This window comes from Microcaecilia unicolor, chromosome 4, assembly GCF_901765095.1.
Source record: "Microcaecilia unicolor chromosome 4, aMicUni1.1, whole genome shotgun sequence".
Lineage (NCBI taxonomy): Eukaryota > Metazoa > Chordata > Amphibia > Gymnophiona > Siphonopidae > Microcaecilia > Microcaecilia unicolor.
The window spans coordinates 236,198,021-236,213,247 of record NC_044034.1 but is presented as its reverse complement, the minus strand read 5'-3'; the positions used below and the strand labels follow the sequence as shown (position 1 = coordinate 236,213,247).

At 38.9% G+C, this 15,227-nt stretch overlaps 1 protein-coding gene across 2 annotated transcripts in view; it reads right to left on the bottom strand.

The window, feature by feature from the left end:
* The window catches only part of LOC115469062 (protein O-mannosyl-transferase TMTC4-like), a 162,684-nt gene that overhangs the window by 96,229 nt on the left and 51,228 nt on the right, over positions 1 to 15,227 (bottom strand). For both annotated transcript variants that reach the window (XM_030201344.1, XM_030201345.1), the window contains exon 4: positions 1,143 to 1,359. In XM_030201344.1, the coding sequence (XP_030057204.1) occupies positions 1,143 to 1,359 (217 nt within the window). The remainder of the gene's footprint in view (positions 1 to 1,142; positions 1,360 to 15,227) is intronic.

Sequence of the window (15,227 nt, the reverse complement as noted above, 5' to 3'; positions counted from 1 at the left end):
ATGGTATGAGATACTTTATATGTATACCCGTTTGATTCGACCTTGCCCTTTTCAAGGCACAGACTGTAGAAGTCTGCCCTGCACTGTTCTTGTACAAACATTTCTGAAGTTAACGTCAAAGCCCCTTAAAATTTACACTCCAGCCCATCCATATCTATTCAGTCACGATCAGGGCACAGGACTCTTATTAACTGCTATGTCCTCTAAAATGGGTCCAAAGCAGTTTACAAAAATATAAACAGAACATAAAATCCCATCAGAATTAATAAAACTTCAATTCAAATATAAAATAATAATAATATATCGTTAATGAAAACATCAAGCAATCAATGCCTAAAAATGTCAGAAAATCAAGATCAAACAAAAAAGTTTTTTTTTAATTTTTTATGAAACACTAAATAATTTGAGACTGTTCTAACAGACAGAGGGTTTCAAAAAGATATCCCAGAAAGCAAAAATATAGTATTAGCCATTCTAACAAAACGTATACCTTTGAAAAAAGGAGAACAAAGCACCAATTGACTATGCAAACAAGAAGAAAATCTAGACAAGGGGATAGAAACTAAGTTCATCAACAATTCAGAAGTAGCTCCATATAAAATCTGGAACATCAAGCAAGCTGTTTTAAACTACAAGGCACAGAGATGGACTTTCTTTTTAAATACTGTAGCTCCTGCGGGTCTCAACCTAGAAATCGATTGGGCTTCATTGATGTAATCAGCTTGTCGGCTGATTAGTAGCTGACTTGCAAGTTGATTGGTTGTATTCTGGACCATGTAACTGATATAAGGGATGGTATCTTTACTAGCCTCCATGTTGAATCCTTGGAAGTAGTGCAATAGCATATTAGCTGGAGGTGGGTGACATTTCACAGATTTTTTTTTTGGCATAATATTTGCCTATATTCCACTCTGTTTACTCTTTTCCAATTTTTGTACAGGACAACTTTCTTTTCATTAATATGGGATCTGAACAGCTGTGTCATTAACTTAATAACTTTTTGCATCCATATAAATATATCACTAAAGGATATCAATCTATGGCACTTTAAATAGAATGCTTTTGGCCCTGTATTTAGTGATTTGAAAAAAATATACAGAAAATAAATCAAATTTACAGATATATAAAATATGAATACTTACACATTCAGTGTGCAAAGGGTGTACAGCAAAGAGCAAAGCAGCAAACAGTGATGCTTTTGGAGCAAGGTTTAGCCTTCTTCCTTTACTACTGTACGTCAAACCACCAAACAATATTGAGAAGACATCAAACATTAGCAGAGAAACAATACAGTGCAGTATTATATTGACAACATGAAAACCAACAGGATGGTAGCCGCCAGCTAAGATGTAGTTAACCCTGCAGCAAAACAAAAATCACATCCATTAGTAATTTGTGATCTGCAACAAAAACTGTTGCAGAAGCAAAATAAACAAACAACCCCCCCCCCCCTTAAAATTAGACTTCAATAAACAGTGATAATATTGTATACGAATTGGATTTGGCTAATAGTCAAGGTAACAATATAATGTATGAACTGGATTCTTTTAACTATTAAATGCAGAAAAACAAAAATGAACAAGCATATGAAAGACCCATATTGTTCCACTGGTGAAGCACAGACATTAGTTTTGATATTATCCATTTTCCTGCCCATGACATCCTTTTCTATTCATCCCCACATTAGTCTGTAGCAGTGGTTCAACACAACACTACACACCATATTATCAGAGGGGGAAAGGGTGATTTGGCAAACAAGCATATAAACATGGATATCCTGCCTCTGTCACATGGCATGATATTAAGTCACCATTGAAGACACCATGAACAAGTCACAAGACTGCCAGTGAAAAAGTTTTTGTCTTCAAATGTAGCACACTGCCCATGTTGGGTATATCCACTGATGGGATATACCCAACATGGGCTGTGTTTTGGCAACCAGGCTTCATCAGGGTCCTCATAAATAAAACAAGACATAAATTGAGTGGCATATTGCGATACATTTTAGTAGACAAAGAATATAATGCATAGAGCAATCAATATGAAGAGTAGGATATAAATAATAAAAGCATGAGTTAAAAAACAACAAAAATAATCAGCATGTATGATCAGAGTGGATGCTGCATTTGAGGAATAAAACGTTTTCACTGGCACTCTTGGGACTTGCTCATGATGTCTTCCACTTTTGTGGTGGTTCTTTGATTCTTTTGTAGAAGGCTTTATTTACTGTTTTTGTTCATTAAGGGCTCTTTTTACAAAGCCAAAGTACTGATTCCCGCATGTCAAATACAACAAATCCCATAGGAATTGAATGGACTTTGCCATATTTGCAGCACCGGGAATCACTACTGCAGGCTTTGTAAAAGGAGCCTTAAGTTACTGTTGTCAGTATGTTAATTTGCATTTTATGCTGTTATATATGAAGGGTTTGAAAAAAAAACAAAACCCCAAAACAACACTCATTCATTTGCCTGCAAGGAGTGTATATTTTCTGTGGGGGAGGTGGCACGTCTTTGTCCCCAGTTGATATGCTGAGGAAAGAAAGAGCACTGCAGTAGGGGGTCCTTTCACTAAGCCACATTAAAAAGTGGCCTGTGGTAGTGTGAGTGCATCTTTTGGGTGCGTGCTGGGCCAGTTTTTACCACATCCGGGAAAAAGGGCTTATTTTCAATGGGCTGGGAAAAGGGCCTGCGGTAAAATTGAAACCAGTGTGCGGCTATTTACGGCTTGAGCCCTTGATGCCACCCATTGATCTAGCGGTAAGGGCTCACACACTACACACATGGTGAACGGTCGGCGCGCGCCAACTGCTGATTAACGCCGGAAATGCTGCGTGCAGTAGGAATTTAAAAAATAATTTGTCCAGGCATTATGAGCGCAGGCCAAATCTGAAATTACTGCCAGGGGTGCACGCTAGCCTGCAGGTAGTCTCGTTTTGGCAAGCGCTGCACACGCATACAGCCTACCGCACCTTTGTAAAAGGGCCCCTAGCTGAAAAGGGGGAATGCGATCATTGCAGGGAAAGAGACAGACACACAAACAAGACTCTGCACCTGAGTTCTTTGGCGAGTAGAGGAAGAGAGAGATTGAAAAATTGTAGGAGGGTGGGTATGGTAGGATAATAGTGCAGCGGTCTGACAGCCACCAAAGAAAGGCGGTATATCAAATCCCATCCCCTTATGGGGAATGCACCAAGGAAAAAAAAATGCATGCTATGAACCTGCAACTACCACAGTGACTATTTCCATGGAAAGGTTCACAAAATTGATCTTCAGTTCTCAACTAGGTCATCCCCCCCCGCCAACTTTAGTGCTCTCCCTTTCCTTTGCTCCTTTCCAACCTTTGTAAAATCACAGGAGGAAAGTGTGCATTTTCTCATCTCCTTTAAACTTTGCATTCATGATTGGGAAAGAAAGGGCTCAGAGGGAATGTGTGTGTGCAGGCATGGAGCTAATATGTTCAATTCTGTATACTGTAGCAGAACAACATTTTTAAACTACTGGAAATATATTTGTGTGTGTAGGCATGCGGTTAATATGTTAAATTTTGTTAACTTAATTTTAGTTTTATTTGTGTGATTTCTAATTTGAGTTTTATTTGTTTAAACTATATTGTGCTATTGTAATCTGCTTAGTTGTAGGTGGAATATAAATTTTTAAATAATTAAATAAAATAATATTCCTCCAGCAGCTACTCCGTCTATCAATTTCCAATGCAACTACTCCCAAGACATTCAAATATGCTACAATCATACCACTTCTCTATACTTCTGGAAATCTCTAAAAACTAACCTGCTCAAAAAGGCATACCCCTCCGATCCAACTTAAATGCCTGAACCCAGCAACACAATGAAACCAAAGCTCGTACTGGACATAACGCTTCCTCCCTACGATTCCCTAATGTGTCTGTTACACATGAACTTTATTCTACCACAACATCACTCTGTATTTGTTCATACCGGAATTGGCAATCGCCTTTATGGTACTATGTAAGCCACATTGAGCCTGCAAATAGGTGGGAAAATGTGGGATACAAATGTAACAAATAAAATAAATAAATAAAATCCAGCTGACCATACTGACTTCCTATCTTCCCATCTCCCTCTTCCTTTTGTGTACCTTTGATGTATTAATTTTCATCTCAAAGCTTTTACCAGTCTTTCAATACTTCCCACTTAAACCACTACAACTTGATCCTCACTGGCCCATCAAACTTGGGTAGGTATTCTGAGGAGCAGAAGGAATGAGTGAGGCTCCACCTTTAACCAGTGTGTTTTTTCTAGTAAAAAAAAAGGTGCCGGTACTCAAATGCTTGGCCACCCTTCAGGAGTGGGGTGATCACTGAGGGACCCACCCCATAATAGCCAGGCCTCCTGCAACCAGTCATAGAATCTATTACAAGACAGAATTGGTGTGTTGAGCCTGAGCTCTATCATTAAAACTTGGGGTACATGGGTCAATTTTAGCAGACAATGGAAAAGGTGCTGGTACTCAGTACCCCCAAGTACCCCATCAAAAAAAGCCCTGCCTTTAACCACAGGAATGAAGCCAACAGAATATGCAAAGCAAGAGAAAAAGCTCTTTAAAGAACTTGATTACTAAACAAGGAAAAACAAATGTCAAATTCACAAATACTGCGGAAAATATAAAGTATTACTCCAGGACCACTACATGGATCAAACCCAGACACATGAATGGTTAAGAGGAAGAGAACTGAAACTTAAGGATGAGAGATTGATAGTTGCAGTCAGGACAGTGGTGCTCAGTCTTTAAGTGGGTGCCATGTTTTGAATCTGGCCCTAAATGAAGAACATTGCAATAATCCAAGACAGAGAAAATTAGAGCAAGAACCAATTTCTGTAGATCATTTGTAGAAAAATTAGACCGAATATGACAGAGAAAATCAAGCTTTCCAAATGAAATTGCCCTAAGATGGAGTATTTGGGACTTACCACATAGAGTTAAACCAAACAAAATTTCCAAATGCTGAACAGCAGTTTGTACTGTTACTACAATCTCATCTAGTTTTAATTCCACTGATGAAATTGGGTGGTTTCTACCTCCCACCTATAGCACTGTGGTCTTTTCTACGTTCAGTTTTAACTTATGGACAATCATCCATTGGGGTACCTTTAAGAAAAGAGTTATTAACAAAATAGAATGTATCAATAATTGAAGAAGTTATAGGAAAAATAATTTGATCATCATCCACATATACATAATGGGACAATTTTAGAGACCAGAGTAAGCTACCCAGTGAACTAAAGATCATATTAAAAAGGATAGGGGACTGAGGAACTTCACAGTCCAGTTTTCAAGTAGTAGTTAACCCATGGTGTTTAACTTTTAAGACTGATTTTTTTTTTTTTTACAAAATCTGAGGAACCACCTTTCCGCAACACCCATAATGAAAGGGGATGGGATTTTATATACTGCCTTTCTATGGTAACAATGAAAGTGGTTTACATATTATATATAGATACTTATTTTATACCTAAGGCAATGGAGGGTTAGATGACTTGCCCAGAGTCACATGGAGCTGCAGTGGGAATCAAACCCAGTTCCCCTGGCTTGTAGGCCACTGCACTAACCATTAAGCTGCTCCTCCACTCCCTATAGTTTCCAATTTACTCAATAGGTTATTATCTACCACATCAAAAGCAAAAGAAAGGTCCAATTGCATTAATAATGCACATTTCCCTGTCCAATATCATTGGAAGTTCAGATGTCAGAGCTAATAAACATGTTTCAATACTAAAATACTTCCTAAAGTTGGATCGTTGTAGATCTAAAATATTAAAATTTTACAGTTGATATGCCTCCATTGATTCAGTAATTTTTGCTAAAAATGAAATACTAGCAATTGGTCTGTAATTATTACATAGTTCATGAGATTTAGTACTGTCTTTCAATAAAGGAGTTAAAGTTATAGCACTATTTTGTGGAAATGTACCCAATATAAACATCAAATTAAGTATACAAATTTACCAATCATATGCTTCCGAGTACAAGTGTTTCAATATTACAGTTGGACAAGAGTACAAATCACAAAAACTCTTAAAGATTTAAGGACTATTGGTTTGAGTTGTTCTGCCTTAACTTCAGAAAGTTCAAGAATAAACGGAGCAGGCTAAACTTAGGACACAAAGTGGTGAACTGGATTAGAAAATGGCTGACAGACAGACGACTAGTCTGACCCAGTATGGCAACTCTTTCAAAAACTTCTGCTATGACAAAGGGTGGTGGTAAATGGAATTCACTAGAAAGAATGAAAAGTGAGTAGTGGAGTACCTCAAGGATTGGTAATGGGGCCAACTGTACTCAATATATTTGTAAACGACACTGCCGGAGAGTTAGAAGGAAAAGTTAGCTTTTTTCCGGATGACACAAAGGTTTGCAACTGAGTGGACACCCTGAAAGGATAGGGCAACATGAGAAGTGATCTTCAAAAGTTAGAAGAATGGTTTAATGTTTAGCAGTTAAAATATGAAAAGTACATAAGTATTGCCATACTGGGACAGACCAAAGGTCCATCAAGCCCAGCATCCTGTTTCCAACAGTGGCCAGTCCAGGTCACAAATACCTGGCAAGATCCAAAAAAAAAAAAGTACAAAACATTTTATGCTGCTTATCCCAGAAATAGTGGATTTTCCCAAGTCCAATTTAATAATGGTCTATGGACTTTTCCTTTAGTAAGCCGCCCAAACCTTTTTAAAACTCTGCTAAGCTAACCGCCTTTACCACATTTTCTGGCAACAAATTCCAGAGTTGAATTACACGTTGAGTGAAGAAACATTTTCTCTGATTCCCGTTTTAAATTTACTACTTAGTAGCTTCATCGCATGCCCCCTAGTCCTAGTATTTTTGGAAAGCATAAACAGATGCTTCATGCCTACCCGTTCCACTCCACTCATTATTTTATAGACCTCTATCATATCGCCCCTCAGCCGTCTTTTCTCCAAGCTGAAGAGCCCCAGCCGCTTTAGCCTTTCCTCATAGGGAAGTCGTCCTATCCCCTTTATCATTTTCGTCGCCCTTCTCTGCACCTTTTCTAATTCCACTATATCTTTTCTGAGATGCAGCGACCAGAATTGAACACAATATTCGAGGTGCAGTCGCACCATGGAGAGATACAAAGGCATTATAACATCCTCATTTTTGTTTTCCATTCCTTTCCTAATAATACCTAACATTCTATTTGCTTTCTGAGCCGCCACAGCACACTGAGCAGAAGGTTTCAACGTATCATGAACGACACCTAGATCCTTTTCTTGGTTGGCGATTGTGATGGAAAATATTAAACATTGCTTTTCAGTCTTGCTTTAATCAATAATACATTTTTAAAATCCACTGTCTTTGACCAAAAGTGACTTTCCTGGTATATCTCAAAGAACAGGCTAGAATGTAAGGCACATCTCAAGAACAATGTATGAGATAAGGCACACTCAAGAATAATGTATAAGATAAAGCACATCTTAAGAACAATATATGAGATAAGGCACATCTCAAGAACAGGTTGGAATGCCTCTGAAGCCAGCTTGTGCAGGAGGGAGGCGGGGTATGCTTGAGGTTCGGGAGATATAACACCTGGCCAGTGGTTTGTTTACCTGAACTGAGAGCATATGACTGAAACCTCATGTACATTCCTGGATAAGTTTTAGCTTAATAAAAAGGGGGCTTTTTGCAGCAGAGCCTTAGGGCTCATTCTGTGGATGGACGCATCGTGCAGAAAAGACTTGTTCCTGGTCATATGGAGACTTTGGGCTTTCGCTGCAACAGGCCCCCCAGGTGATGAGATAAGGGCCTGAAATTCCTGACCAGTGGTGATGTATATATATATATTTCTTATTTTACTTTTCTATAGCCTTCATTTAGTAATGTACTCGATTAGTATGTTTATTTCTTAATCATTGTGATGCAGTAACAAAAATGACTTATACACTCTCCATTTAAAGTACTAATAAAGAGTTTCATTTACCCAATACGAATCCAAAAGAATCTGTAGTATTTTATTCTGTGAGCAGTCTGTGGTGATCAAGTGAGCAGGCTGCAATACCAAAGCAATACAGTGACTCCTAACGTGGAACCTTGCATGACGTAGCTATAATTGGGTTTCCTCTTTCCCACATGCATCACTTTGCACTTGCTCACATTAAACGTCATCTACCATTTTTCACAATCCTCCTGTGATTTAACTACTTTGAATAACTTTGTGTCATCAGCAAATTTAATTACCTTACTAGTTACTCCCATCTCTAGATCATTTATAAATATGTTAAAAAGCAGCGGTCCCAGCACAGACCCCTGGGGAACCCCACTAACTATCCTTCTCCATTGAGAATACTGACCATTTAACCCTACTCTCTATCTTTTAACCAGTTTTTAATCCACAATAGGACACTACCTCCTAACCCATGACTCTCCAATTTCCTCTGGAGTCTTTCATGAGGCACTTCATCAAATGCCTTCTGAAAATCCAGATATACAATATCAACTGGCTTACCTTTATCCACATGTTTGCTCACCCCTTCAAAGAAATGCAATAGATTGGTGAGGCAAGATTTCCCTTCACTAAATCCATGTTGGCTTTGTCTCATTAATCCATGCTTTTGAATATGCTCTGTAATTTTGTTCTTTACAATAGTCTCTACCATTTTGCCCGGCACTGACATCAGACTCCTCGGTCTATAATTTCCCGGATCTCCTCTGGAAACTTTTTTAAAAAAATCGGCATTACATTGGCCACCCTCCAATCTTCTGGTACCATGCTCGATTTTAAGGATAAATTACATATTACTAACAATAGTTCCGCAAGTTCATTTTTCAGTTCTATCAGTAATCTGGGATGAATACCATCCATTTTATCATAGTCTTCTTTTTTAAAGTTAAACGCTAATGTATTGGATTTCCTGTGTATACTTACTTCAAAGCTAATATCAAATTTGATCATATTATGATCACTGTTATCAAGCGGCCCCAGCACCATTACCTCCCACACCAGATCATGCGCTCCACTAAGGACTAGGTCTAGAATTTTTCCTTCTCTCGTTGGCTCCTGTAAAAGCTGCTCCATAAAGCAGTCCTTGATTTCATCAAAGAATTTTACCTCTCTAGTGTGCCCCGATGTTACATTTACCCAGTCAAAATTGGGGAAATTGAAATCAAACAATATATATCTCTTTCTACCTGGTATACAACCTGCTTGCAAGCAACTATGGCTGCCCTTAGGCAATACAATTTCCAGTAGTCACACAATGTGGAGAAAAAAAGACATCAGGTATTACAGCAGCACCTCTTTGTCAAAGGACAAGCCTTTTGTGTAATGAGGGAGCTGTATCAATCATGTGTCTTCAAAAAAAACTCCACAGCAACACTGCACCACTCTTTTGCCAAACACTCTTTTGCCACTGACTTGACCATGTACTATGCAAACATTTGTAAAGGAGACCAAAATAATAAAGTTTAAATTCGAAAGACTTGGAAAGAGTACTTATCTTGGCTGAAGAATTATCTTGCTTTATAAATCCAGCCTCGCATCCATTGTACTCCACACTTAAATAAAGTCCCGACAGGGTGGCCCTGTTTCGCTATGTTATAGCTGCTTCAGGGGAAAATTCGTGTGTATCGAGAAAAAATCCAAGCTTCTAATGTCTCGCCGTCTCCACTTAACTCTGGTTCAAAACATGGCGGACGGTCTCTTCGCTTTCACAATCCGATTATATACTCAGCGTCTGACGTCACCCGAAAATGCTCCAATCAGAGAAACGCTTTCCATTCAATCGCTACATTTAAACCCCTGGGTATGACAGTCTTGAGCTCAAATATCCATCGTTGTTCTCTTTGTCTTAAAAGACGTCTGATGTCACCTCTTCTTTCCAAAACTCTCATTTGTTCTAGTACTATACACCTCAACTCAGAAAATTGATGATGATGTTGTACACAGTGCGAGACCATAGGTTCATATGTCTTCTCCGCTTGGATACAATGTCTGTGTTCTATTAACCAGGTTTTTAAAGGACGCGAAGTCTGTCCCACATAACATAATGCACAAGGGCACATTATGATGTATATTACATTCACTGAAGTACAATCTGTTATGGAATGCAACTTATATGACTTTTCAGAAATTGGATGAATAAATTGATTAGAACTTAACATAATATTGCACACAGAACAGTGTCCACAAGCGCTATGAAAACCATCATCATGTCTTCTAATCATGTCTCGATTCCAAACCTCTGCTGGACATAAGGTGTCATTAAAATTACTATTACGTTGAAAAGCAAAAATCACTCTCAAGTCCCGAAAACAAGGGTGAACTTTCAACATAGGTAAATGCCGTTTAACAATCTTAGACGTTTTATCTGTGTGGGCATTGTAACGTGTCACAAATGTTAACACCTCCTCTGGCCCCTGAGTCTTTTGGCTGGGGTACAGCAGCCAATCTCTATGATTGTTCTTTGCTCTCTTCTTAGCTGTAGACATCAATTTCTTGGGGTAACCCCTATTAATCAATTTCGATTCTAGCTGGTTAGCCTGTTGTTGATAACTCATAGTGGAAGAACAAATCCTCCTGTATCTAAGAAATTGAGCAAATGGAATATTCATTCTACAATGATGAGGATGCATACTTGCAAATTGTAAAGTAGTATTGCGGTCCGTAGGTTTAATGTAAACAGAAGTGGCCACCCGCTGATGTTCTAAGGTAACCCAAATATCTAAAAAAGCGATGGCTGAAGCGCTATGTTTGGCTTCGAACTTAATCGTTTCATGACATGCGTTTAGTTCATCCACAAATTGATTCAATTGCTCCACTGTGCCCCTCCAAACCATGAAAATGTCATCTATGTATCTAAGCCAACATATGGCATGCCTAAATAAGATGGACGTGTAAATCCATCGCGTCTCAAAATACTTCTTGAAGAGATTGGCAATGGTGGAAGAGCAAGCAGCACCCATGGAGATCCCTATCTTCTGAAAATAAAATTTCTTGTTCCAAGTAAAATAATTCTTAGTTAAAGTAATACGAATTAAATCAATAACAAAATCCGTTGGCACCATTTGTGGACGAGGTCTAGAATCCATAATTTGTTGTAATACTGTTATTACTTCTTCTTGAGGTATTGACGTATACGAGGCACAGACGTCCAACGTTACTAGTAAGACGTTGGTTCTTTCTTGTATCTGTAACGCCTCTAATGTCAAAAAATGAGAACTATCTCGTACATAAGATTTTATCAGAAACATATGGGGTTGTAAGATCTTGTCTATATATTGCGCTGCCCGTTCCAATAAAGAACCCTTGGCTGACACAATAGGCCGACCAGGAGGATGTTCCATATTCTTATGGATCTTCGGCAACGTATAAAACACAGGAACTTTAAAAAAACGGTAGTTCAAAAATTTGTATTCTTTCTCCGTAAGAAAACCTTCTTTCCTGCCTCTGTCCGATAATCTTTTAATAAGCTCCTGTACCTCCTCAGAAGGATCCTCAACAACCTCCAAATATGTGTCCCCATTAGCCAACTGACGTGCTATCTCCTCCATGTAGTGTATCGTATCTTGCACCACCACTGCCCCTCCTTTGTCTGCCTTCCAAATAATTATTGTAGAATCATTTTTTAATTCGTGCAGGGCAGCCCTTTCATCTTTGTTCAAATTAAGTTTACATCTAGGCAAGTGAGATTCCATCTCCTCCAAGTCTTTCAAAATACACATTTTAAAAGTAGTCAGGACAGCTTCTAAATTGCCCATAGGACTCCACTTGGAAGGTTCACTAACTAGCGATCTATCCATGCTCTCCTCTACTGCATTTGAAGCAAAAAACAATTTGAGATTCAACTTGCGGATGAATTTTTCTAAATCCATGCGAAATTGAAAGGGATCATGAAATCCCGTAGGTATAAACAAAAGTCCTCTAGCCAACACTGCCATTTCCATCGATGTTAATACTCGATTTGAGATGTTCACCACTGCTGGTTGCGTCTCTGGGATCGCGTCTGAGGTCTCTGATTGAAGTTCCGATTCCCTCTGACTCGCCCTTTCCAGGGCCTGCTTTTTACGTGTATTTCTTTTCTCATATCCCCTGGCGGATCATTAACATCCTCACTACTACTTGAGGTATCCGATGAAAATTGAAATCTAGTTTGTTTTTTAACATTAGTTTCAACTGGTTCCTTCCTCATCCAGGGATAAACATATCCCTCTTTATAATCTTTCTCATCTCTTTGATATTTACGAATCTTTTGGGCACGCAGTTCTCTCTGGAACTTATCTAATTTACATTTAAGATCTTTACATTCCTCCGCATAATTAACTGACTCCTCTTGTATCTTCAACGCTTCCTCACATCGTGTCTTCTCGATCACCATTTGTTCTTGTGTTCTCTTTACCAGCAGTACCATCAAATCGAGAGAGCACCTATTAAGTATCATATTCCATTGTGTCACGAAATTTTCATCTTCCTGAAACATTTTAGGGCCCCGTAGCATTCTTAAACTTCTAGGAACGATTTCCTGTTTACAATAATCTGCCAAAGAGGCACTGTGTAACTCCAATCGAATCATGGCTTTATGAATATTCAAAATCTCTAACCAGCTGTCATATCCTTGGGTAGTAGCATTGTTAATCAATAATCCTGGTATATTGATTATTGATATTGGTATATTGATGGAAATTGAAATCACCCATTATTATTGTGTTGCCTAGTTTGTTTGCTTCCCTAATTTCCTTTAACATTTCTACATCCGTCTGTTCATCCTGCCCAGGCGGACGGTAGTACACTCCTATCACTATCCTTTTCCCCTTTACACATGGAATTTCAATCCATAGGGATTCCAAGATGTGTTTTGTTTCGTGCAGAATTTTCAATCTATTTAATTCAAGGCTCTCCTTAACATACAATGCTACCCCTCCACCAATTCGATCCACCCTATCACTACGATATAATTTGTACCCCGTTATGACAGTGTCCCACTGGTTATCCTCCTTCCACCAGGTCTCTGAGATGCCTATTATATCTAATTTTTCATTTAGTGCAATATATTCTAACTCTCCCATCTTATTTCTTAGGCTTCTGGCATTCGCATATAGACATTTCAAACTATGTTTGTTGTTCCTATTTGCATCATGTTCAGTACTTGACAGTATTAATTTGCAATTTTTTGTCTGATTTTTATTTTTATTTAAGGACATCTGATCTACTACGGTCTCTTTTGCAACCTATCTTCCCTATTTTGGTTTTATCTTTGAAAGATACCTTATCCCGAACTTTGTGCTTTTGAGCGACTGTCGGCCTTCCCCCAGTTTCTAGTTTAAAAGCTGCTCTACCTCCTTTTTAAATGCCGATGCCAGCAGCCTGGTCCCACCCTTTCGGAATAGGCTCCTCCTTTCCCAGAATGTTGCCCAGTTCGTAGCAAATCTAAAACCCTCCTCCCTGCACCATCATCTCATCCACGCATTGAGACTCTGGAACTCTGCCTGTCTCTTGGGCCCTGCACGTGGAAAGGGTAGCACTTCAGAAAATGCTACCCTAGAGGTTCTGGATTTGAGCTTTCTACCTAAGAGCCTAAATTTGGCTTCCAGAACCTCTCTCCCACATTTTCCTATGTCATTGGTACCCACATGTACCAAGGCAGCCGGCTCCTCCCCAGCACTATCAAAAATCCTATCTAGGTGAGGCACTCGGAGTACAGAAATCCAAAACAGCGGTATGTACCTGGGGATGAGAGGCTGATATGGATGGACCAGGAAAGGGACCTTGGGATGTTACTGTCTGAGGATCTCAATATGGCAAAACAATATAACATGGTGATGGCCATAACCAGAAGGATGCTAGGCTGTACAAACAGAGGCATAACCATCAGAAGAAAGGATATGTTAATGCACCTATACAAGTAGTGGTAAGCCCCACTTGGAGTATCATATTCAGTTGTGGAGGCTGTAAAGGACATAAAAAGACTTGAAGCAGTTCAGAGGAAGGCATAGAGAAAAGATTTGAAGATCTGAATACGTATATCCTAGAAGAACAGAGGAATACATACAAAGCAGTAAAACTAGAGAACAAGAACTGAGATTGCAGGGTGTGAGGTTGAAGGGTAGTAGACCAGAGTAACATCAAGAAAATTTTCTCAAAGGGGGCAGTAGATGCTTGGAATGTCCTCCTAGTGAAGGAAGCAGAAACAAAAAGAATGATGGAATTTAAAATGTGTGGGATAAACACAGAGGATCCTTAAATAGAGAGATGATGGTATCAAAACAAAATAGAAATGACCTCATAGTTGTTGTGTTATAAAGGGCAGGAGTGGTGCTTATAACAGCAACACCAGCAGTGGAAAAGTAAGACCAATGGCAAGCAGACTTCTACGATCTGTGACTCGTATATGGCAAGACAGATCAGGATGGACTACAGTGGGCTTCAACAGCAAATCCAGTAGTTCAGAAGGCCAGTGCCAGGCAGATTTCTATGGTTGGTGCCCCAAATAAGGCAAAGAAAGATCAAGATCAATTATGCATATTTTATACCACATCATATCCTCCAAAGCAATATAAATTTCAGAAGAGCCAAATATTACCAGGCTGAACAAATCTAAGTTACTTCTTTCTTCAATTTTCCATGGATCTCAGCAGTGTCACTCAAAATTCTCCATCGTTTTTAAGCTTTACAACACCTCATCACAGGTCCACTATAGTCTCCAATCACTAATAACTTATTAATACTAATATGCACAACAATGATGCTGTTTTTAATGCCTTTGATCATTTTATCATGAAAATTTTAATATCATTCTCTCTCCATCAGGGGACTACATCTGACATATTTCACCTAATAAACTGTATCAAGGATCTCCCCCCTCTACTTGCCAATCATGCACGCATAATTTAATTGAATGAGCTAATTAGCACCAATTGTTTTTTTAACAAGCAATTATTTGCATTAATCAGAATCAATTAACATGTACATACCTAAATCTTATGCACGAGTCAAAAAAGGAGGTGCAGAAATGGGAGGGTCATTGGCATATTGGAGGCGTTCCTTTTAATTGCATGTGTTGTTACAGAATACAGTGGGATCTGCGCCTAATTTAGGTGTGACAATTTGCAACACGTTTTAGTTGCTACTGATGGCTGTGCCTAAAGTTAGGTGCTATTCTATAAACTGCACCAAACTTAGAGGTTTGGTGCAGGTGTCCTTGGCCTGGATTGGCCGCTGTCGTGGACAGAAATTGA